General features: G+C 37.3%; 1 protein-coding gene across 4 annotated transcripts in view; it reads left to right on the top strand.

Annotated features, from left to right (window-relative positions):
- Nucleotides 1-24,500, top strand: part of Oseg6 (intraflagellar transport protein Oseg6) — a 138,385-nt gene that overhangs the window by 1,474 nt on the left and 112,411 nt on the right. For all 4 annotated transcript variants that reach the window (XR_014130670.1, XR_014130669.1, XM_081751732.1 and 1 more), the window contains exons 2-6: nt 6,493-6,647; nt 8,331-8,555; nt 19,211-19,421; nt 20,524-20,636; nt 22,458-22,631. Coding sequence is in view for 2 of the 4 variants with exons in the window: in XM_081751732.1 (XP_081607858.1) it covers nt 6,493-6,647; nt 8,331-8,555; nt 19,211-19,421; nt 20,524-20,636; nt 22,458-22,631 (878 nt within the window). In the remaining 2 variants the exon portion in view is untranslated. The remainder of the gene's footprint in view (nt 1-6,492; nt 6,648-8,330; nt 8,556-19,210; nt 19,422-20,523; nt 20,637-22,457; nt 22,632-24,500) is intronic.

The following is a 24,500-nucleotide window of genomic DNA, read 5'->3' on the forward strand; positions in this document are numbered from 1 at the left end:
CCTTTGCTAATCCTTTGAGGAGTGTTAAAAAACAAAGCGGTTCATCATTCAGCAAATGAGTGTCAGTAATTCAAAATGTTGTGAACAAAGAATGAAATATGAAGATATTGCAAATAAGGTAACTCAGGACATTTTTAAAAAGAAGGACATTTCTCGATTTTCTAGAAGTCTTCGCAACACGCAGGACAGCTCTTTGATAAACAGTACTGTATTGCGAAAATCAGTACGTCTGGACACCCTAGCGAAGCGAGAAGAAGCTCTACATTCTGCGGAAAGCCCACACTGACGCCCAGGAACATTATACTGTACATTTGGTAGGATTGGAAGGGCATCGTGCATTACTAGTTGCTGCTGCCGAACAGAATGATAGACACGGGTCTTTACTGTCAACAGCAAGCGTAAGTGCAAGTTGCAATTTAATAGAAATGGCCGATACTGGTCAACAGAAAGGATATCATATATCACCGTAACAACATCACATCGCATACATCTTTAACAGCCTGTTAGAAATTGGGAGAATTTAGCTGGGAGGTTTTAATGTATCCATTGTATAGTCCAGACCTGACATTGTCAGGCTATCTTTTGTTTCTGACTGTGTTGTGAGAACCACGTGTTTTTTTTTTTTTTTTAACCAAAAATCACATAAGTTCTACATAAATGGGATTATGGTGTTGCTAGAAAATTGCCGAAGGTAATCGAACAAAATGGTGTATGTGTGGTTTCATTATGTTTTCAAATAACAATAAATTTTTTCTCAATTTTCACCTCCAAAGGCTCAACACTTTTTAGACAACCGAATATTAACGTGGGCCCCGAGCCACGACCGGGGGCTTGTATTCGGTGCAATTGTTGGGCACACAGATCAGTTTCCACCACACTATTTGGTGGTCTCCCACCGGGAGTCAAAGATGTGACCTCATGTGCGCTAGCCACTAGACCAAGGATGAAGCTACGGGAAATAATAATCTATGACGAAAGACCGTGGAAAGCCTTAATGTCAGGGCACCGTTAATGTAGCAGAATTTTTGATATTACTGTCTTAGGACATCCAGTTGTAAGTTAAATCTTCAGAATTTTCCTATCCTGGAATTATTTCACGAGTATAATTTTACACCTCATAAATTACAAAATCTACAATATAGTTAACCTAGAAATTAAAATAGTAGGTGTCAAAACGGCCTGGTCGACGAGTAATATCACATTTGGTGCGAATAACCCTTGGTTCGATTCCGGGTATGTGAGCGTATAGTGCAGAACATCGTTTCCTGTAGTCTGCAAAATATCACAGTGATGTAAGAGAGGGATTAGAGCCGAATTGAAGGTATTTTTGGGCCTCTTAAGTTCATATCAAAACACCATTTCTCGCTGTCTACTACCGCTTTGGCTCTATGAGGATCAGAATTCAAACCGGAAGTTGCAATATATTTCAACCACCTCCTGTTTTAATGAAGTGATAAGGGCAGATAATTCTTATGATGAATCCATGTCGAAAAACCAGTTCTCACTAACTTTTTATTGTGTTTTGCTCTGTTGCAATTAACATTAAAACCGGGAATTGTAGTTTTGAAATAGGTTGATACGGACGAGAATATAATGTATTTTCGAGACCCTAAATTTAGGTCAGAAAACAACTTCTCGCTACTTATTATCGCTTTTGCTGTAAGGAGATCAAGATTGAATCCAAACGTTGCAGTGGATTTCAACCACTGCTAGTTTCTGTATAGTTATAAGGTGTCTATTCTTGGGATACTGGATTCATATCAAAGCAGCAGTTTGTTTCTATCTTTCTTCGTTTTTGCTCTGTTATGATTCACATTGAAACCGTACATTGCAGATTTCCACAACTTTCAGTTGGAATAAGGGCGTAGATGAAACATATATTTAGGACGATGAACCCATATCAGTAAACCACTCCTGATATCGGTTGGCAGATAGAAGGACGGACGGACATAGTAATTCTATCATCGTCACCAAGCGTTACTCATAACTGAGCGTCGTAACCTTACTGATTGCATCTGAAGTTGTAATCTTGATTGGATTTCTTCATCTTGTATGGTTTTCGGCTTTCCTGAGGACACTCTGCAACGGAAGGCGATAGATTCTCTTCACTTGCGCAATCCAGCGGGCCATTGTCCTTCCTCGTGGTGTCTTACCTTCAATCTTCCCCTCGACGATGATCTTTTGTAGATTGTCTCTAGGACGCCTTACCCAAAGTACTCTAAAAATACTATTGTATTCTTTTCGTGTGGGCAAAAGGATTCGTTTAGGTATTTTTTAGGTTTTTGAGTATGGATTCATTTGTTTGTTTGGCACTCCGTCTTGAATTAATCGATCCCTTTTCTATCACTAGCCTTCATGTTCCATGTCTCATACCCGTAGAAGAAGACAGAGAAATTATTTTATTCAACTTCATAAAGGCGACACGTCCTGGAGCAGTTCTCCTTATTCTATGAGCTCAAGACTTTTAATAAGAGACGTTCTATAAGACTTCCATTAGTTATACATGGCATAGTTTTAGAGTGTTTAAAAAAAAAAGCACTAGTACAGAAGACACGGCCTAAAAACAGTGTTGGTGTAGTAATAATTTAGTAGTAATTTTTTTTTTATTATTAAACTTCAAAACTTCGCTAATATCCCCAGTGTACAGTATATATTTTGTTCCATCTAAATACACATACTTCTAACAAGTCATATTCTTATCTAGCCAAAGTCTGATTTTCATTAGAATTGACTTCCTAGTGGACTTTCAGTTTTCCGTAATTCCATGTAAATTTGCCAGTTTAATACTTTAAATATGTGTCAGTTTGTTTTCTTTTTTGTTTCGCTATAGACATTTTACGAATTTGCATCCCCCTGACGTTATAAAACAAAGTTAACTAGAAACATAAATTAGGCTTTCTCCCTCGTCTCGTGAATAGAGCACATACCTTTGATGGACAAAGTCCAATACTGGGAAATCCTAATATACTGTGTGTATATAGCGTAGATGCTATTTTAGCTCACTTAGCCACGCAAATGACTAGTATTACTTCTACATTAATCCGTCAGTTTCTTCAATTAATATCTGAAGCTCTCCTGCAAACCTCTGAATATTCCAGGTTTCTATCCTAACTTCTCTTTCTTTCCTTCTTCGTTTTTTCCCTTCTTCCTTAAGTTTCTGGCAAATCCTGGCTCACAAATCCGATTTTCAGGGCCAATTTTACTTCCAAGATATTATACTAAAGGATCTATGGAATTGACTTCCATTTTTTGTTGACATATTATCTGCGTAGATCAAATGGGACTTCGGTCAAAGGACTAGTATTGACTTTATCCATATTCATCATATTTGGAATACTTTATAGGGTAAAAATAAATTTCAATTAGGGTTGTGAAAAACCCAGTTAAAAAAAAAAAAAAAAAAAAAAAAAACGCCCAGTAAGTTCTGTTGGGTTTTATTGGGTACAGTTGTGGTTTATTAGACAAAATTGAATTTTATTAAATTTTATACTGTATTTAAAAGCATATTTCTAGTTAAAATGCCATTTAAGCATTTATGTTTTATTGTACACATAATATTATGGAATTCCCTTGTAGGGTCGAGATGGCTCACCTCTAGCGCAGGTATCTGGTTCGATCCTAGCTGTCTCGAGTAGGCTTTGTGGTGAACAAATAAAATATGAAGGAATTTCTCGGGTTTTTCCCGTTTGCTCCTTTTTTCGTAATGTCACCAGATCACATGATTTATCACATGATCACCATCTCCCTCAGCCGTAGTGCATTATTATGAGACATTGAACTAAACGTAAAAGTAAAAATCTCACAGAAGGGAATTCTTGAAGCTCCATCCGCGTTTCATGGGTCACACTTTGCACCATTGGCACTCGCTTACATTTCAGTTTCTAGAAAGAGGGAAGTAGGCAATTTTGTAAAAGAGATGGATAATTCTACAAATTAGAATAGAAATCAAATCCCTGAGCCAGCTGTCCAGACTGAAGATTCCTTTACTTTCTCTCAAAACATGCCATGTGAAAGAACTGAAAGGTTAGATTTTTTTTTCATATCTAGTTGCCAATTAGCTTTCTTACAATATATTTTACGATTAAAGGGTCTTTGTAGTACGATAATTATACTGTACGTCGCATACTCCACCAAATACGTAAGAGGAATTAGGGAATTTCACGATTTAATTTCCGTTAGTGTTGAGATGATATGTATCTATAGTATTTTTTTTTTTTTTTTTTTTTTTTTTATTGAAATGTTTTCGATCTGTAATTGACTGACCCATGAAGAAAGACATTTTATTATTTGTACTAATACGCGACTACGAAAACAAAGGGAAGGAGTGACATTGGGCTTTATGCAGAGTAGTTTCAACATATGATTAGCGTCATACTAAAGGCCTGACTACTGCAGGAAACATATATTAGTTGAGCTCGTTAGTATGGCACTAATCCCGCATCAGAAAAACTCTGCATAAGGCCCATTGTTTTTTATTCCAGACTAGCTGAAATTCTCGTTCTTCGCACGGGGAGAATTAGGTACATGGAAAATTTTGAGCTTCCTCTCCTACTTAGGATACACATACGAGTATCAAGGAAAGTGTAGTTATAAAATCTTCATAAGGTATTCTGTTTTTAACATAAATTTCAAACTCTCTTCTCCCTTAGTGTCTCCCTTTAAGTAAAGTTACATGCTGAAATCCTAACTTGAGATAGGTACAAACTGTGGTGAAAAACTCATTTCAACCTGTTCAAGCGTGACGCAATCACAGGGAATAGGCAACGTCGATTAAAATTTGAAGGAATAAATTATTGAAAATGGCTTTCTTTCTCCTTAGAAAGGAATTTTCAAAAACGCTGGGACGGGGTCCAGTTATTTTCAATGAGGAGTTTACACACCAAGTTTACATCTTCCTAACTTCTCAGGATTGTGAGATAGTAAAGTTTTCGGATAGATTTTGACCCTTCGCTCCCTCCTTAGAGAACACATTTTAATTAAAACAACGATAAAAAACAGACAGCTCGAGGTACGGGTTAAACTACATCCAAAAATTCGTTTCGAACGGTTTAGCCGTGTCCCCCGTGATACGATCATAAACAAGATCCTTTTCATTTCTATATAATAGATTATAGTTGAGCACTGTTACAGATAATTTGATCGAGCACAAAATTCGTGATGCATTCTTTTTCTTTCTTTCTTTATTTTTTTATTTTAAATGTTATTCCGTTCTGGTGATGCTTTCTTGATAAATATATATTTTATGCCAACTCTGGAACTAGACAGGTACTAAGAAACCCGATTGAAGAAAGTAATTTTAATCGCATTAAGGTTAATATTTCAATCTAAGTTTTGAAGTATATTTTTGGATTTTTTAATGTGGGTTTTGTTTAAAAAAAAAAAAAAAAAAAAAAAGGGAAATTTTCGGGGCTGGAGAAAATTCCAGCAATCCTGATTTGAATCGAAAGACAGTCAAGTACTCATATCATTTTCCTACGGAACAGGGTTGTTGGAATTTGCCCCAGCCCCCCCTTTTTTTTCTTTTTTTTTTTTTTTTTTTTTTTTTTTTGCAAATACACAAGCAAATCTACAAAGAAATTTGGATGTAATAAACCACGAACTGAGTAAGTGAAATATGAAGGTAAACAAGAAAGAAAGAAAAAAAAAAAACGAAAGTAATGAGCATCAGTAGGACAAATAAACCATGCATAATACACCTAGGAGGAGAAAAGCTAGAACAAATCAACAAATTCAAATACCTCGGAGTTGTCATTAACAGAAACGGCAAGATAGAAGAAGAACTGAACTGCAGAATAACTAATACAAGCAGACTTTATGGCGCCATCAATAGAGGATTCTTAGGGAAGAAAGAAATAAGCTAGGAAACAAAAACAGAGGTCTACATATCAGTATACGTCCCTACACTTACCTATGAGTGTAAGACATGCGTACTAAGTGTGAGAGAGAAACAAAAACTACAGGCAGTAGAAACTTAAAAAAAAAAAAAAAAAAAAAAAAAAGTTGCAGTAAACACAAAGAAGGGTAGATTTACCGTCAGGCAACCAATGCAGTTGCGTATTGAATAAGTTCAACTTCGCTGGAGGAAAGATTTCCAAAACAAACATGGGAAGCAAGATGAGGAGGGTTAGGGAAGAAAAGATCAAGGGGGTGGTCAAGACAAACTTGGAAAAAGGCTATAGAAGTGATTTCCAAGAGACACGACATTCCATGGGAAAGAGTGAAGGATCTGATGCAGGACACAAGCAAGTGGCGAGCTCTGTGGTAAATCTCGACATCCAAGTGGTGTAAGACTAGGATTAAGTAAGTAAGTAGTTAATCTAGCAGTGTAAAATAAAACCAGTGTTGCTCTTATCCAATTTGTATAAGAATATAAAATGGACCCCAATGGAAGTATCTGTTGCTTTTACACAGTAAAGCGTGAGTTAAGATAATAATAGCTGTAGTGCCATTGTCTTCTATGGATAATTACATAAGTAACTTACTATCTTGTAGTTGGTGTTTAGTTTGTTCCACCCCCATGGACCAAGTGACGTTTTCTTCTGCTGGCAAAGAGGGAGTGGAGGCTACTTGGCAACCACCGGGTACAACCAAGTTGTCAGTATTTATGATAGACACGGCGAGTTGATTGAACAGATCAGATTACCAGGGTAAGTTATCTTAAAGCGAGTTCATTTTTTTTTTAAATAGTGTATTAACAGACTTACTTCGAGGTAACAACCCATTTTAACATACAGTGAATATTAGTTGGAAAGAAAATAATGAATGAATACACATTTCTTAAACATATAGAGTAAAACTAAAGTTTCATCCAATTTTTCGACTAAGCTCCACAATGGAGAAGAAACTGAGACCTTGGTTGGGGTTGTACCTAGGTATATTGAGATAAGGACAATTTTTGTTTTACACAGAGAGTTCGAGGAAGGGACGAGACTTAGTTAAACAAATATCCACGGAATCAAGAAAATGTTGTAATAATACCTGACTAGCAAAAGAAATGAAAGTGTTATCATGTCCAACAGCAAGATAGCTATATACATTAAAGCTCCGATTATCCGCAAGCGGGAGTGCAGCGATTTTTTTTTTTTTTTTTTTTTTTTAACCCTGCTGCACTCGCGCTCAAATATTTTTCATAAGTAGTCGCTGCGGGCTGAAACTTCACATGCAAATAAGTACTATATGTTATAAAATATAAAAGTAAATCGCATTGTAAAAATCAATATTGTACGTTTGATCCAAGAATAGTGTACGTTTCGAAGTGCAACTCTACTCTGATAAGCAGCAGAAGTCGATTGTTATAAGGTATGAAGAACGGAAATTTGGAAGACTGATTTGCGTGGTAGTAAATTACATTCATTGTTCACTGCGGAGTGAGAGTCCGCGGGCGACCACTGGAGGGTTAATTACGAACCTCAGAGAAACTAATTTTAATCCAAGCGAATAACCGGGAAAATACAATAGACCCTACAATATGAAGGCGGACAGGTATTGTACATCGTAATCCTGTAGGCCTTCTCGGTATTTGTAGATGAGTGGCACGGTCTTGCTGTTTTTTTTGGTCATTGCTTTCACATTCTCTAATCATTGACCCTAGCAATACAAACAATAAACCATAGTTTTTATGCTGAAGTACTGAATTTTTTTCGTGTTTGCACTTCATTTTTAGTCTTTTCGGATTATTTGCGATTTTCGCTATCCGCTGTGCCCTTGCCACCCAACGCCGCAGATAATCGGGGCTTTAGTGTGTTAAGAAAAATGTGACGTACTCATACGGTTAGTAAACTGGTTAGAGAGCAGTGCATCTCTTTTCCGCTAATGCTGTGTAGAGATGGATATACATCTTAAGATGTGATCTAAACCACATGTATTCAGGTAAGACGTGAGATAATACAAAAAATTTAGGAATGGTGATAAGTAATCTGTGGAATATTTGTGTTGTACGTCCTTACGCAACACCAAGGTTATGAAGGAAGGGATATAACGTGGATTCCGAATCCACTGCAGCTGGCGGGTGCACAGACCATCATGTAAGATTACCCCTCACATTATGAGTCGTTTCTCACTGTACTATCCCGCCTCGAAAAGCTGGATTACAGAACCAAGTCTCTGGCCCCGCCTCGTAAGTAATCTCATAACATAATAAATTAAAATTTAACACCTAGTAACATCATACTGTTTGCTTTATTGGAGGAAAAACTAAACCAGAAATATCTAAGATTGGGTGTGAATAAGCGATAAAAGCTGTGAGGAAATTCTTATTTTAGGAAAATAATAATAATAATAATAATAATAATAATAATAATAAACTAATTATGTAACTGTTATTTCCTTAGCATGTGCACTGGGTTTGGCTGGGATGCAGACGGAGATATTCTTGGAATGATCACTGATAAATCTCCGTATTTGCTCTTGTGGGATGCAAACACAGGGAAAGGACACCAAATGGATACAGGGTTGAGAGATTCCATGAGCTGCATAATATGGGCAAAGAATGGTCCAATGGTTGCTGTTGCAACGTCAAGAGGAAACCTCATGATATATAATCATAAGTCATCTAAGTAAGTGTTTCTTTTATCCTTTTTATTTTTTTATCCTTTTCTGTTCTTAATAACGTCAGTGATAAAAAAAAGAAATATAAAACTTAGTTGACATCGTCCTACGAAAGAGACTTCCGACAGTTGAATGTCTGTTTTTGTTCGTTTGCTGTGAGTTTGACATCACTTTTCATCGTCAGATCTTTATGAAATGGAAATAAAATGAAATGAAATCTTTGAGTTTTACGTCCCACGGATATGCCGGTTAGGCTAAAGGAGACGGTGATGATGAGTAATGAATGAAATGGTGGAATGAAGAAAGTGGGAGGAAACGGGAAAACCCCGAGAAAACCCACGCACAAGGTGTTTGTCCACCACAAAGTTCACTTGGCGAGGGCTGGGATCGAACCCGGAACCCCAAGCACCAGAGGTGAACGCTCTACCACCGCGGCATCCCTTTATGAAATGGAAACTTACATTAAACTTAAGCCTATTTCTCAGTTTCTCATATAGCTTTGGTGCTTAAAAAGAGACGTAAGAGTAAAACAAACAAACAGAGAAAACGTCATAGTAGCTTGCTGGTCGTTTAGAGTTTAAGCGCTCTTGATTAAAAAAAAAAAAAAAAAAAAAGACTGTTTTTCACTTACACTCTGCCTGAGAATCTCATTAGTCCACTGCCTGAGAACCTCATTAGTCTACGATAAGTTGTCACTGTTGTCAAAATTCCTTTTTCACCAAATTAAGTATTATCTTTTATATATACCTAGTTATATCATAAATACTGTCACAAAGTTTGGAGTGGCGCTGTAGGTATCCGGAGTGGCACAGTACTGCCATCTATGCATAAAGCGGAAAATTCATGTAGTGTGTTTGACTGTTCATGACATACGTTGATACTGTACTGAGTTCTGATTGAGTGGGGGGATTATGAAAATCGTGTAGCAGTAATTGCACTACACAAGGTCAGGAAGACAGCAGGTAAGATTTTAAACCTCCTGAAACCCCTACAAATCAGCAAGAGATTCGTGTATCGCGCCATACAGCGATACAGCGAGACTGGAACTGCAGCTGACCGCGCAAGGAGTGGCAGACCACGAACGGTACGACCCCCGCAGGCCCAGAAAACAGTCGCAGCAAGAATTCGAAGAAATCCTGTTCGAACACAAAGTGTGATGGCTGCTGAGATACACATCAGCAGAAATTCCATGTCTCGTGTGCTCAGAAGTGATCTACATCTACGGGCGTATACTTTCTGACCCAAACATTAATGTCGCAGAGGGTCCTTAAATCAAACAGACTGTTGCGGCGTTACGCCAACAAGCTGCACAGAAAGAGTCTATTCACTGACGAAAAGGTGTTCACAATTGAGCAGGCCTACAACGCCTAGTCATCTACTGCAGCTGCTGAGGCAGTTCCAAGGGTTCAGAGGGCACATCATCCTGCCTCAGTGATGGTTTGGTGGAAAGAGAGCTACTCAGCACAACCCAGCTACATTTTTGCGAACAAGGTGTTAAAACACCTGCCAAGGTGTACCAGGACACAGTGCTAACACCTATAGTGAAACCACTGTCTGCTACCGTGTTCCCTGGAGAAAGGTGGACCTTCCAGCAGGATTCCGCTCCAGTTCACAAAGCGAAAACAACCCAGGACTGGCTGGCACGGAACGTTCCCGACTTCATTTCTACCGCTGATTGGCCTTCTAGCAGCCCGGACACTAACCCGTTGGACTACAAACTTTGGGCAGTCCTTCAGGCAACTGTGTTATTCATATTCAAACTTGTGACAGTATTTATGATATAACGAGATGTATATATATACAGGGTGATAGGAAACTCCACCGACAAAATTCGGGAGGTGATTCCCGACACCGAAACAAGAAAAAAAAGTTCTTTTGCACTTTTCTACAGGACACAGTTTCGGAGCTACATGATGCCGAAAACGGGGCAAAATACACTTTAGAGCGCTATATCTCCTCTATTTTGAAAGATAGAGGCAAGGCGGCATGGTCACCTCAAAGGAACGAAACCTGCCCTATTCAAAGATGGGTACGCGTCTTTGGCGTGGGAGACCCGGGTTCGATTCCCGGCGGGAGCTCATGTGGTTCGGATTCCACGTTAATTAGTAGGTCCACGTCTCATATAGCCTCGTTGCTGAAAGGGACGCTAAACTAAAATCAACTCAACTCAAAGATGGGTATGTCGTAATCGTGAAATCAGTGCACAAGGGATTCCCCAAAGGAACGTAGGGACTCCCGGATAAACTGTCAGGTAAAGATACGTCAAAATAGTCGTGAATGGATAGGTTTCCCACCTGGTAACCATAATTAGTTGTACAGTCAGCAGCAAAAAACCTGCAACATGAGCATGTAAATTTATTGTGAAACTACGCCTAATACCGCACAGAATCAACATAACGTTTACGTAAGTGGCACGAATCAGGCCAGAGAAACCTCGGCGTCCTCTCCTGTACACTTATTTTGGAGCAAAAGACAAAAGACTTCGTCATTTGACAATAAACTTACATGCTCATGTTGCAGGTTTATTGCTGCTGATTGTACCATGCCGAGATCCCAAACAGAGAGGAAATGGTGGACACGTCATATTCGCTATGTGTTGTTGCATAAAAGTCTTCACTACAGCGAAAATTAAACTACCGCTAATTTTATAGTTTTTCTGTAATATGTTCAAAATAAATACAAATATTGGGAAAGCAAAAACATAGTGCGCTAGATATGATTCTGCATGTGATACCGTCATCACAACTCACTTATCTGCTTTCCATTTGCAACTGCCGAAAGATTTAGCAGTTTTTGCGGGTTGTGTAAATAGCGGCACACCCAAAGAAGATAAGTGAGTTGTGATAACGGTGTCACATGCAGAATATTATCTAGTGCACTATGTTTTTATTTTTCCAATAATGTTATTTGTTTTCAAGATGTTATAAAAGAAACCGTAAAATTAGCGGTAGTTTCATTTCGCTGTAGTGAAGATCCATAACCACCAGATACTGATACTAACCAACAATGCAGTGGTATTAATTATTCCTGCCAGGGATACTACGTTATTTTCAGGATATAAGCCGGGGATAAGCTTTTACGTGAGGGTGATTTCCCCTGCACCCCCTCGTTTATTCGAACACTGCTGACAGCAAAACATTGACTATTTTCGGGAACATTGCACCGTCACAAACAGAGGGCTATAGCTACCATACAGCTAAACCACACTACATATGTACTTCGTTGATTTGCCTCGAGCGGACCCCCAAGTTGCCAGTTCAGGTCATTCCGTGCACAAGAAGTTAGCACAGAAGAAACACTGAGTGCACAACCAACAAACAATACATCACCATTAAGCAGACCTACCTTGTCTGTCAAAGTCATCCGTGAAGTTGAAGTGGGCAACTACTACGTTGTGTGTTGTGAATCACATTCATAGTGTAGTGTGTTGTGACAATGGCCCATTACACCAATCAGGAACAGGCCGAGATGATTTTTGTGTGTGGAGAAGCACATGGAAATGGTAGGCAGGCAGCCCGATTATACAACGATCGATATCCCAATAGACGCCAACCGCATCATACAACATTTGCAACGCTGTTTCGTCGTTTGTGTGAGACCGGAACGTTTCACCCTGCCATGTATAATACGGGAAGACCACGTGAGGAACACACTGTGCATGCCGAAGAACGTTTTTCACGACATGTGCTCGATGACCCGAGTGTAAGTTCCAGGGAGCTTACCCGTCAGCATAATGTCAGTCATGAGAGGGTGTTGTCGATCCTTCATGCCAACAACTTTTACCCCTATCATTTGCAACCGGTACAGGGTATATCACCAGGGATTTTCCTCCCAGGCTGGACTTTTGTAATCAGGTTATCTATTTGGTGGTAACAACTGTCGGTTTTCTCTCCTCCATTTTGTTCACAGATGAAGCCCAATTTGGAAGGGATGGTATTCAGAATTTTCATAATAGTCATCTGTGGTCTGTGGATAATCCACATGGAATGGTACAGGCCCGCGACCAGCACCAGTTTCGTATCAACGTTTGAGCAGGAATTCTGGGTGACCATCTCATTAGACCAGTTGTTCTTCCACAACGACTCACTGGGCCTATCTATTTGAACTTCTTGCGCGAGATACTTCCAACACTTCTGGAGGATGTGCCGTTGATCTTACGACAGCGTATGTGGTATATGCACGATGGTGCCCCGGCGCATTTCTGTCGCCCCGTGCGTGATTATTTGAACACTGTTTTCCCGGGCAAGTGGATCGGCCGTGGCGGTTCTATGTCATGGCCTGCCCGGTCGCCAAATTTAAACTCTTGATTTCTATTTATGGGGGCATCTCAAAACTGTTGTTTAACGCCCGAGCTGCTTGTGACGCTTTGCGGGAAGAAGCAGACACGTTTCGACGTGTGCACCGGTCTGTGAGACGACGTCTGAATGCCTGTGTTCAGAGTGGTGGACGTCATTTTGAGCATCTTCTTTAGTGTTGTCACAGATAAGACTGTTGTAAGACTTCTGAAACCTTTAGTGTCATTCTTTGTGATAGTTATTCATCACGGACACCAGTACGAGCTGTAGTGTATCATCCTTGAAAATAGAGTTCATGTTTGCCTGTACGTATGCTTAGTTTTGTCCATGTCTTCCATGCCTCAGTTGCCTACTCGGTAGGCACTACAGCGATTCTTGGCCCTGCAATGTCTGCGTACTCTGCTTGTTGCGGAACCGCTGCACTAACACCCATGTCCGGCGGTGTTCCCTTGAGTTGGTCCCCGACGCTGCAATGGGGAATCCCCACTTTTCCAGCTCTCACCCCACAGTTCGTACGTAAGCCATACGTAACACGTCATAGTACATACGTCTGTTTCACTTTTCACTGCCCCTACCATGTCTGCTTTGCGGAATCCCCTTCTTCCTGTATGGACTCCCATTGCGCAGTTCCATCTGCTCCATTTAGTTTGTACCATCAGTTTCCTTGAGTATGATTTTCTTTCTCATTTTGGGGACCGACGTCACTATCTCAATTCGTTCGGGAGATATTCTACTTTACCCACGGTGTGTGGGCGATCTTTTTCTCGGTTCCTGCTGGAACACGCCGCCTCTTTCGACTTCTGCTCATGACTTGTTTCCTTGTTTCCAGTTGTGAAGTCATCTCCCGAAGTGTATTCACCCACACTTCATATCCACAACTTCATTGTTGGTCACCATCAGTACCTGGTGGTTATGCAACCATACATACCTAATATGACGCGTCCATCAATTCTTCTCTGTTTGAGATCTCGACATGGTGACAACAAATTATGGTTACCAGGTGGGAAACCTATCCATTCACGACTGTTTTGACATATCTTTACCTGACAGTTTATCCGGGAGTCCCTACGCTCCTTTGGGAAATCCCTTGTGCACTGATTTCACGATTGCGACATACCCATCTTTGAATAGAGCAGGTTTCGTTCCTTTGAGGTGACCATGCCGCCTTGCCTCTATCTTTCAAAATAGAGGAGATATAGCGCTCTAAAGTGTATTTTGCCCCGTTTTCGGCATAATGTAGCTCCGAAACTATGTGTCCTAGAGAAAAGTGCAAAAGGACTTTTTTTCTTGTTTCGGTGTCGGGAATCACCTCCCGAATTTTGTCGGTGGAGTTTCCTACCACCCTGTATATATATATATATATACAAAATTGCTACTTCTAAAAATACAAAAACAATATTAATATTGGTTATTTGAGTAATAAAACTTTTTGATATATTTTATACAATATGATTATTTTTTTTAAAACTCAAGTCTTATAATTTCATTACAGTCCCCCACACTGATGAGGAACTGTTCTTGAACAGCACTGTAGTGTGTGTCAATTCTTTTTTTTTTTTTTTTTTTCATCATATTGTATAAAATATATCAAAAAGTTTTATTCTTACTCAAATAACCAATATTATTTTTGTAACAATTAGGTGAAAAAGGAATTTTGACAACAGTGATAACTTTTCGTAGACTAATGAGGTTCTGAGGCAGTCATGTAACGTGGAAAGTAATTAGGAAAAAAAAAAACTGTTATGGAGAACCTCAGGGTCTGAATGATGAAAGTCATTGCATATAAAAAAGTAAGGGAGAGGACAGGCATCATCCAGAAATCGTCTAAAGCCATCCAAATTCGAAAATTAAAAACCAACTCAGAGGCTGACTTGGACATGGTGGACAAGCGCTATTTCCAATGTAAGTTATATTTTTCACCTTTGTGTACAAAATTTTATCACTTCAGAGCTCCAAGCTCAACCAATTGGTTTCTTGTGTTTCAATATTGTATTGTTTTATATATTTTAGCTTCTATTTTGTTTTATAAATAAAACCTTGCATCTTTAAAGAAGAAAAGAAATATTAATCTTTTGATTTAACTTTATCCTGCAATTAATTTGATATATGACAGGCAGAGATACTTGGCTTCCAAGAATAAATACTCTAAAATCCTAACTACCACTATTTAAACATCGCTCCCAGACGAAAGAATACAGCTTGGACACTATATCAAGTGACAGTATTTTATGTACATTAATTCTTTATACTATATTTCATTTTCTCTCTTCCTTTTTCAATAATGGTGTAGTTCTTTTAGTGCATTTGCAATTTTTCCTTGTTTACCTATACATTTTGGAGTGATCTTATATCATGTCAATAACACGTAGTCTTGCACAAACAATGGACATAAATAGTCACATAGTTCCCCCGCAGTTCTTTGACGACTCTGCCTGCTACCACCTTTAACCTATACACTAACACCACTACCTCCCATCCCATGACCCCAGATCCTGTACCTAATACTCCCTCTACAGTTTCCCAACCTTCACCTTCAGTCACTTTAGGCCCAGCGTCCGTTTCGGTTAACCCCAACTCTCTTATAATATTTGCGGGCACACCTTTAGAGAGGGCAGATTTGTTTATTACGAATTTTGAACTCACAGCTAAAATATCTGCTTGGTCGGAAGACAGAATGAAAAATATTTTTTCCTTATCTTGCAGATGTACCTTTGTACTGGTACCAAACAACTGCCGCGGTAGATGTTTTATCATGGGATGATCTTAAAGACAAATTCATTACAATATTTGCAATGTGTGTGTGTGTACAATACTTATTTCATAATTGAGGTCTTATGTTAATGAGTTTTTGCGTTATACTAGAAAGTTTACTTAGTTCTTGTTCGTAATTTAGTATGTAAAATGCTTATTTCTATGTAGATTGTGAGAGGCAAAAGCATAAATACTGAAAGTCTCTGTTTGCATTTCTGTTGGGCAAATCCACAGTTGTGTTAATGTTATTCTATTAATAAAATCGATGTAATTGTATTTAAATAAATATATTTAACCTAAATCACATTATTTATTCTCAGTCACTTTATAATTAGTTTGCAAGTCCCCTTGTGTTTGTAGTTATTAGTAATTTACATTTTCGCCGAAACACCTCATCAGTTTGGGAGGGGAAGAAGTTGGAAGAAAAGAAGGGAAAAATTAAAGAACAGAGAAAAAGCTGTCAAACGTTCAGGTTCACAAAATGCAGAGTGCGCATTCCATTATATTCACACTTCAGGATTCGTCTCTTCAAACTACTTGGCTAGATGATAGGATTTTTTTTTTCAGTCACTTTTTTCTACCTGCCTTCTCATCGTGTTATTTTGACACGAACAGCATTGTTAAAAGGATAGTTGTACAGAACCGTTTTTCTTCTCAGTAGATTAGCTCTGCGAGGCCAGAAATACAGGTTTAATTGTTACGTGTTGGCCTCTTATCGAAATATCTATGAAAAAACTCGGTTACGGGAACAGTAGAATATTGTATTAATTGTCGCTTTACGTTGGTGTTCAACCAACTCAAACCACACGGACTGAACTACTCTGTTGTTGGAAATAGATCTCATTGAACCCATTTTAGGAAACCAAAATTATTTACTTACTATGCTTTAAATTCATGAGCATGGACAACTCAGTACATTTTAATTATGTATATGACACATGGAAATATGTATGTACGGTAAAAGTAAATAAATGGCATTATCGCGTCCATAATTACTATTCTTACTCAAATGTCTAGCATAACGTGAAATGAAGTTGTTCATGCCAGTCCAACAGAAATTTACATCATAATTTAGTAGCAATTTGGATGCTGCTAGTTGCACGTTTTCAGTGCTCTTGTGCTCTGAAAATGACTTTTTTTTTTTTTTTCGCCAAGAAAAAAAAGTGGAAATAACGAAGTGTCAAATCGAGTTTGATTTTGGATAGTCTGAAATTTTTCAGACATTTAGTGATTTGGCAGGCATTATTATGATGAGTAACCACTGTAAAGTAGACCTGGCCGTTTTCTTCTGATAACTTTCTGTAAATGCGGTAGGTATTTGCTTTAATAGTGCGTCAATGTTCTTCCTAATGGGACCACTTTAAACTTACTGCGTTGGGAAAAGAGATGTTTTCATTACTTTGATGCTTATTTTGTGGTTTGCTTGAAGAAATGCACTTGTGTCTCATCCATTACTACATTACAATTAGAATAACCGGATCCTTCACGTACGTAACGCTGCAGGACCATCTCAAAGATGTCATAGTCCGAAGGCTCTTGTTGGCGTTTATGCATGTGCCTTTTATTTCACACACTTCTTTGCCACATTTAAAAATGTTCACCGAAAGTATTGAACGGTTCTAAATGATAACAAAAAGTAGCATCATTTTGTTTTTCTCCTCTTCCCGGATACACTCATCGACATGTTCAGTATTCATGTCAGTTGTTAATGGACCTACAACTCCTGAGGCTTTTATTTATCACACTACATCGTCCTACTTCTAAAGCATGACATCATTGCATTATTGCTACCTTAACATAATACTTTCCGTATACGTTTTAACCGGACATCTGGGCATCTGAAAAAAGTTTGACCCACATCCATGCCTTCTGTCTTTGATAAATTTTCTGAACTTGTAGCAACTTTAAACTTTCACTATGCAACTGTTTCTAGTCGGAATGGAGCACACCTACACCTACAATGAAATATCCATGATGTCAATACATATTCGCATTTATATTGCTCTATTACAACTAGAATGAAATTTATAGACATTGTAACAAAAATCAAACTTGTCACTTGTGCTACTACGTCTTTACCTCTAAGTTGGGAGTCTTCTTTTGTCTTCATTGCCAGTGATTTCGTATACTTTATTCTTCACAGGTTTTCCTTAAATCAGAAATCAAGTGATACAATAACAACTGCTACGAGCCAGTTGCTAGGAGCAATCACAGTTAAGCCCGTGCAACATAGTTGTGCGTAGTGTCTTTTTTCAATAACGGACTAAAGCCTTAGACACTTGGACTCCAGCTTTCCGTTCCAGACAATGATATCAATCTGTTCGTAGTAGACAGGCTGGTGGTACCTCTAAAAATAAGAAAAACAACTGTCTCGTTGCTTTTCCAATAGAGATCACAGGAGAGGGTGATTGGAACGTCCAAATCCCATTTTCTTGTGTCCACTCTGACAAACCCGAAGATAGCAGCCGTTATCGTGAACTAACGTAGATGTGGAGTACGGTACAAAGGTCTATCCAGGATAAGCAAAATTACATCAAAGTGAATGTATTTCAAGATAACAAGGAACAGGCTAATGGCTGAAATTGTACCAAGTTTGAAAAATTAGTATACCTAGATACTGAGATCACCAATTCAGTAATTTACAACGTGAAACTAAAACCAAATGGTTAGGGGAAATGTATGGTAAAGTTCGGATCTACCATCCATTCTGTCCAAAGTGTTATATGTATTTCAATTCATGTGCCGGACGGGTAGAAATGAAAGATGCATTCATCTATGTTGAACTCCGAAAAAGTAGAAATTATCAGAAAAATTAAGTAAAAATAAAAATAAAAAAAGTTAAAATAAATACTAATTACCATTTTGATATCTTATTAGCCGATCAGAGGCGATGTTGTTCCTATGCCTAAGTTCCAAACAGTATATTCGATCAATTATTCATATAATATGAACGGCGACTTGCTTGACAGAGTTAAAGTTCAATATTATTCACCAAAAGCGGTGAAAAACTCAAAAAAGAAATAAACTAAATGTCTTAACAGGATAAATGACAAATCATTATCGGCGACGTCGAAAATTTTATCTTCTCTCAAGATTCCTTTAAAATCGAATAAATCCTCATAAGGGATGTCGCAATGTTGTAGAACATGATGAAAATCCATTAAGAGTCTGGCGGAGAATGAACGAAAATAAAATCACAAGCTTCATTTAAGAATGGGAAAAACTGAATAGTTAATCGATGTATAAATTAATTTGGAGTTTGACTGTGTTTTGGTAAAATGGAAAAATTCGTGTCGACGGAGATGACCTACGTTTGACCGTTGTCTACGCCTGCAAATGCCAGCTTGAGGCATCAAGCGAGCTTCGGTAAATCAGTACAGTACATCGGCTAGAAATTAAGTTTCACTTTACTTTTGCTATTTTTTTTTTTTTTTTTTTTTCTGCCATGTTTTAATTTTTTACTTCTTGGGATCTGAGTTCGAAAGTCTGGAGACTGGAGAGCGCCGAATCCACACATAACACAATATAAATAAATAAATACCAAAGGTAATAAGGTTTTTATTTTGCTAAGTTAATATACATTTTCTTTAACTGAGTTGAACATTCTTATTTTGCAGGCGTATTCCGATTTTGGGTAAACATAGCAAACGTATTACGTGCGGTGCCTGGAGTAAAGAAAATCTGCTTGCTTTAGGCTCTGAAGACAAAACCATGACAATTAACAATATCGAAGGAGATACGTTGAGAGTTATTAATCTCAGATCTGATCCGTCGGATATTCAGTTTTCAGAGATGAAATTGGACGAAAGAGTAATGGGAGAAAATACAGTAAGTTTTTAAGTGTTTAATAACAATTAAAACTACCTATTATTAAACAGAGTTTCATGTGTTTATGGAATCGTTTATTAATCAGATTCACTATTAATTATTTCCAGTTACGCTTCTAATTGAGTAGCATACCACTATGTTTACTGCTTGTTCACGCGTTTAATTTGTAATCGAATTCCAGAATGCTTTATTTTTGTGTGTTTATAACGTACACATATGAAACTTGAAAAACAAGAAAGAAGTGCCTTTTATTATTTATTTATTTAGTTATTTATTTATATTTTGGCGTATTTTTTGTACATGATTGCAACATTTCTAATGATGATGATGACATGTTTGAAAAGTATAGTAACATAATCATAGATCTCACAAAATAGTATCAGTTGAATTCGTCAAATAAACCTCTTCTAGATCTATAATATATTGTTGATTTATTGTAAAATTAGTGATAGACACACTTACTTCGTGATCACATAGCTTTGGTTCAAGTGCCAAGTATGTTATTTATGAGTAATGAATAGTTTTATCTTACTCATACTAAATAAATACTTGGAGATAGTGTTCAGTGAATCCAGGAGTGCTGTCATTTTTGAATAATGGATGATATTCTCTCAGTCATACTAAATAAATATTTGAAGATCTTGAGGGGTCACACGTATGCTGGTTTTATTCTATTTCAATCTTTGCGTAGATGCCTTATTAAAATGAAAGTTCCAAGTATCATCCAGATCTTGTCAGTTGAACTGAGTGGCAAGTCCATGCTTTTTGTGTGTGCATAATCATAAATCCAACCCAGTGTGGAGTACATTGAATGAAGTTTGTAATTCACTTTAAACTGTGGGTTCCGAGCTACTGAATAAGAGAAAGAAATGTAATACTATTATTTAATTTGTTGACAAACCATGACTGTCATTTTCTGCTTTAAAAAAAAAAAAAAAAAAAGTGCGATGTGTAGAGGTGGTACTTTATATTGTACAGTATGAGCACTCTTTTCAAGAACCTTTACATTATTCTATAATTTATAACTATAAATACGTTAAATTTCACTTTTTTCATATATATATCATTCAAAAAATGTTTAGGTGTTATCTTTTTATTTTAGGTCAGTGTGCTGATAGGTAGAAAGACTTTGTTTTTGTACAATATGCATGACCCAGAGAATCCAATCGAGTTAGCCTTTCAAGCGCGCTATGGCTCTGTGGTGTCATATAAATGGTAAGATTGAATTTCTCCTGTTCATAGTGTTTTCTGTAATCATTTTCTTTTTTTCAATTCAGTTGTGGAACTGTTCACAGTGTTTTCTGTAATCATTTTTTTTTTCCAATTCAGTTGTGGAAATGAAAACATCTCTACTGACTTTCTTAAATTTTTCTCGTGGATTAATTTTAACAGAAAAATTAAACATTCTTTCAACTATTAATTCTAAGACAGAATATTTAACGTTACTATCGGCGAGAAATTAAACCTTTCATTAATTGAATGTGTCAAAGTTTAATTAACATATTAATAGTAATAGTAATGCGTTACATGGCGTAAAAAATTTAGTTAAAAATTGACAAATGTCATCTTAGAAACTCATTTATGGAGCAGAATAAGAAGTGAAAATAATAGTTTTTTTTTTAATGTTTGTGTAAGGTTTAATTAATGAACTAAACAAATAAATAAGGAGCGAATATTATTACCTATGCGATGCGTCAAGGTTGCTACATTCCACAAACCGCATTGTTCTGCGAATAGCTACCGAATTTGACCTTAATGCTAAAATTCTTATTATTATTATTTATTTTTTAGCGAGCACAAGAAAAGAAGAAGAAAGAAACAAAAGAAAGAAAATATATTAAGAAGTAATCCGGAGGACTATATGAATAAGCAAATAGTGGGGTTTGCAAAAATATAGTAGAAAAGTAATAAACCTTGCCGCGCTACACAGGTAATAGTATTTGCTCTTTGATTAAATTAGTGCGTTAATATGGATACATATATGAATTAGCTAAATGAACTTTTGTACGTGGATTCTACTGCAGGAAGGCGGCCATGATGGCTCAGTAGTAGCGTGTTTACCTCTGGTAGATCGGGTCTCTGGTTCGATCCGAGCTAGTGCCACATGGGCTTTGTGGCGGATAAACACTGTGTGCGTGGGGCTCCCACTTTCTTCATTCCACCATTTCATTCATCCTCATCGTCATTGTCTCCTTTAGCCTACACGACATAACCATGGGACGTAAAAGTGAAAGACTTTTTTTTTTCTATGGCAGGAAGTCAATTGTAAATGAGTCCAGCACCAGTACAATTTTGTGTGTTTTTATTTGAGATTTCTGTGACTCAATAATGTGATATTAGAAAACGATTAACGTTTAAAAACTATATATGTACCAAGAAATAGAAGGAACTCCGATTTTACAGTTTACCCATACTTCCTTAATTTTGTAGCTGGCTAATTTATAAATATTTATTTTTATTATATTTTAATTTTAAATAATATCATTTGTCAAAAAATACCTAATTTCATTCTAAAAATCCATTATAAAATATTAAAATATATTATGTAGATTTACTTTATGTGCTAAAAACAATTTAACGTATATAATAAACTTCCTCATTATGTAAACTTTGCATTAATCAAATTTCCATCGTCTACCCAAATTCCAGTTTATTCATAAACCCAGATTTCTGGGTCAGTCTTTCGAGCATGTGACTACGTCATAACCACGGGCACTTTAAGTAACAACCTGAGCAAAAGTAATAATATAAATCCTTAACATACTTCCAAAATGACATGGTGTGTAGCTAAATTTTACATCATACGTTGTCTGTATGTAATTCTAAAACTAAAATTATATCTTAACTTCAAATTCCAAACATCCTTGTCAATATCAGTAAAAGTTTTAAAAACAATAACAGTTAATATTAAACAGCAGCCATCTCTGTAAACTTTTAATAAAATCAAATACTTGTGCTAAAATGAGATGTCAGTATTACATTTTCCCATTAACTGAAACTTGTGTTTTTGAAAACATTTGTTCTTTATTGTTTCAGGTTTGGAGACGGTTATATTCTCCTTGGATTTAGCGCTGGGTATTTTGTTGCAATTTCAACTCATATGAAGGAAATAGGACAAGAGTTATTTCAAATAAAGAACCACCGAGACAGCTTATCAGACATTGCATTGTCCACAGCTCTTGGGAAAGCAGCATCCTGTGGAGATAACACGTGAGTTGTCCTGGTAATATTTTACTTTCGAAGTCGTTTAAATTAGTGCTTCCAAATTAATTTACTGACAGTTGTTTCCACACTGCAATTGATGTTTATTTTTTATTTGACATTAATAATTAATTATGAATTTAAATTTACTTTTAAAATATTTACTCAATTTAAGCTCTATAGTTTTGCTTGTTACATTGAGTTCTGCTGTTAGTTTCACAATAAATGCTTATTTTCGATTTTACTACCCTAACGTTGACTTTTGACTTAGCATCTACTCACTTTTCCAACGATACCGATATCTCGTGGTCCTGCTTAGCGTAGTTGCTAACGCTCTCGTCTTTAGTGCGAGAGGTTCCAGATTCAATTCCGGTGGGGACACTCGGTCGAAAACAAAAATGTACAAACTTTCACTGGCCATCCATCCTGAGTGAGGGTTTCCTCATCCATACTAGGCAAATACTGGGATGGCACCTAACTTACAGGTTCCAGACCGCTTCCTTTCTTCTTTCTACACTTCTCCGGATAGTGTGCTCACCGAGAGATGTCATCTCTCGTACATGACGGGCTTAAAACCGTAGATGCCGGTGTTGCCCGAAATATGTATAAATAAATAAAAGATTACGGTGTCTCTTTAGTCAGGTAGTTAATAGTGATCCTTCGATGTACGGGATTTCGGGTACATTTCTGGTAGGCATACATATTGTTCGAGTCTGGATCTTCTGTAGAAGAGATAATGTGATAGCTAAAAAAAGGTTTATTCTGTGCTATTTAATCTTGATTGATGGTTTGTTAATTCGCCTGATTATATATCGAAATCAAATCTCTGCGTAATTAGAAGTCCATGTAAATAGCATATTCCAATTATCATAGCCTTGGTTTCGTGATATCAATTATCATCAACGAAGCAAATTCATTTAGCCAGCAAAGGTAAAGGCTGCTTTGTGTTTGAAGTTTAACGTCCCGTTTCATCACTAAGTCTATATGGGATATAACTTTCATATTTAAGCATAATTCAAACTACACTACACCCACTGAGAATTAAAGGTAGAGTTACCAAAACCAGTGACTCTAACTGTTTAATCACAAGGAAAATCAGAGGTATGGATGACTAGGCGAAAGGTCGACCTTCGGTTGCCTTCACACTCCAAACAACATGCAAGTACCCAGGAGTATCAGTGTGTTGCTAAAACGATACCTCGATTTTAATGTGTCATATACGAACATTTCCAAAGATGAAAATTCTGTTGACTGTGCTTTTCCCACAGACTAGAACACCTCAGAATTTAGTCTGCATCGCCTGCGTTTAAATTAAACTTGCCGGTAATTAATGTTTTTCTGCTTCGTTGCGTAATGTGTGTATGTGTGCTGGTTCGCAAATCGTTCTTGGAAGCCTGAAGAACAGCAGCGTAGCGTTAACTTTCGCAACGTGTACACATCAGAGGCGCACCCATGGGGGAGGAGTTCAACTGGGTCCCGACATCCCGAAAACTTCCGAAGTCAATATACTTTTATTCACTTTCTTAAAATAAAACTATACTTGTTTATCAGAGAAATGATTGATGTAGCATAAAGATTTGATCTTACACTCCATCTATAGTATTAGTTCTGTAATTCATTTTCTGAAAATATAGATGAAAGTACTTTACAATTACTTGTCTTTTCAGGTGCAGAATATCCATTCAATACTACGGAGACGTAATGTTTGTAATATTAGACCTCCGCCCCAAATCTTTAACCCCTCCCCTCCCCCCCAAAAAAAAAATTGGGTGCTGCCTAGTAGGTATTATTATTCCTTCTCCTTACGAACTTTAATTATTAGAGTTCGGAACCAACATTAAATTGTAGGTCCATGTCTCATACAGCCTCGATGTTGGA

Source organism: Thermobia domestica, chromosome 3 (assembly GCF_964235325.1).
Source record: "Thermobia domestica chromosome 3, izTheDome1.hap1.1, whole genome shotgun sequence".
Taxonomy (NCBI): Eukaryota; Metazoa; Arthropoda; class Insecta; order Zygentoma; family Lepismatidae; genus Thermobia; species Thermobia domestica.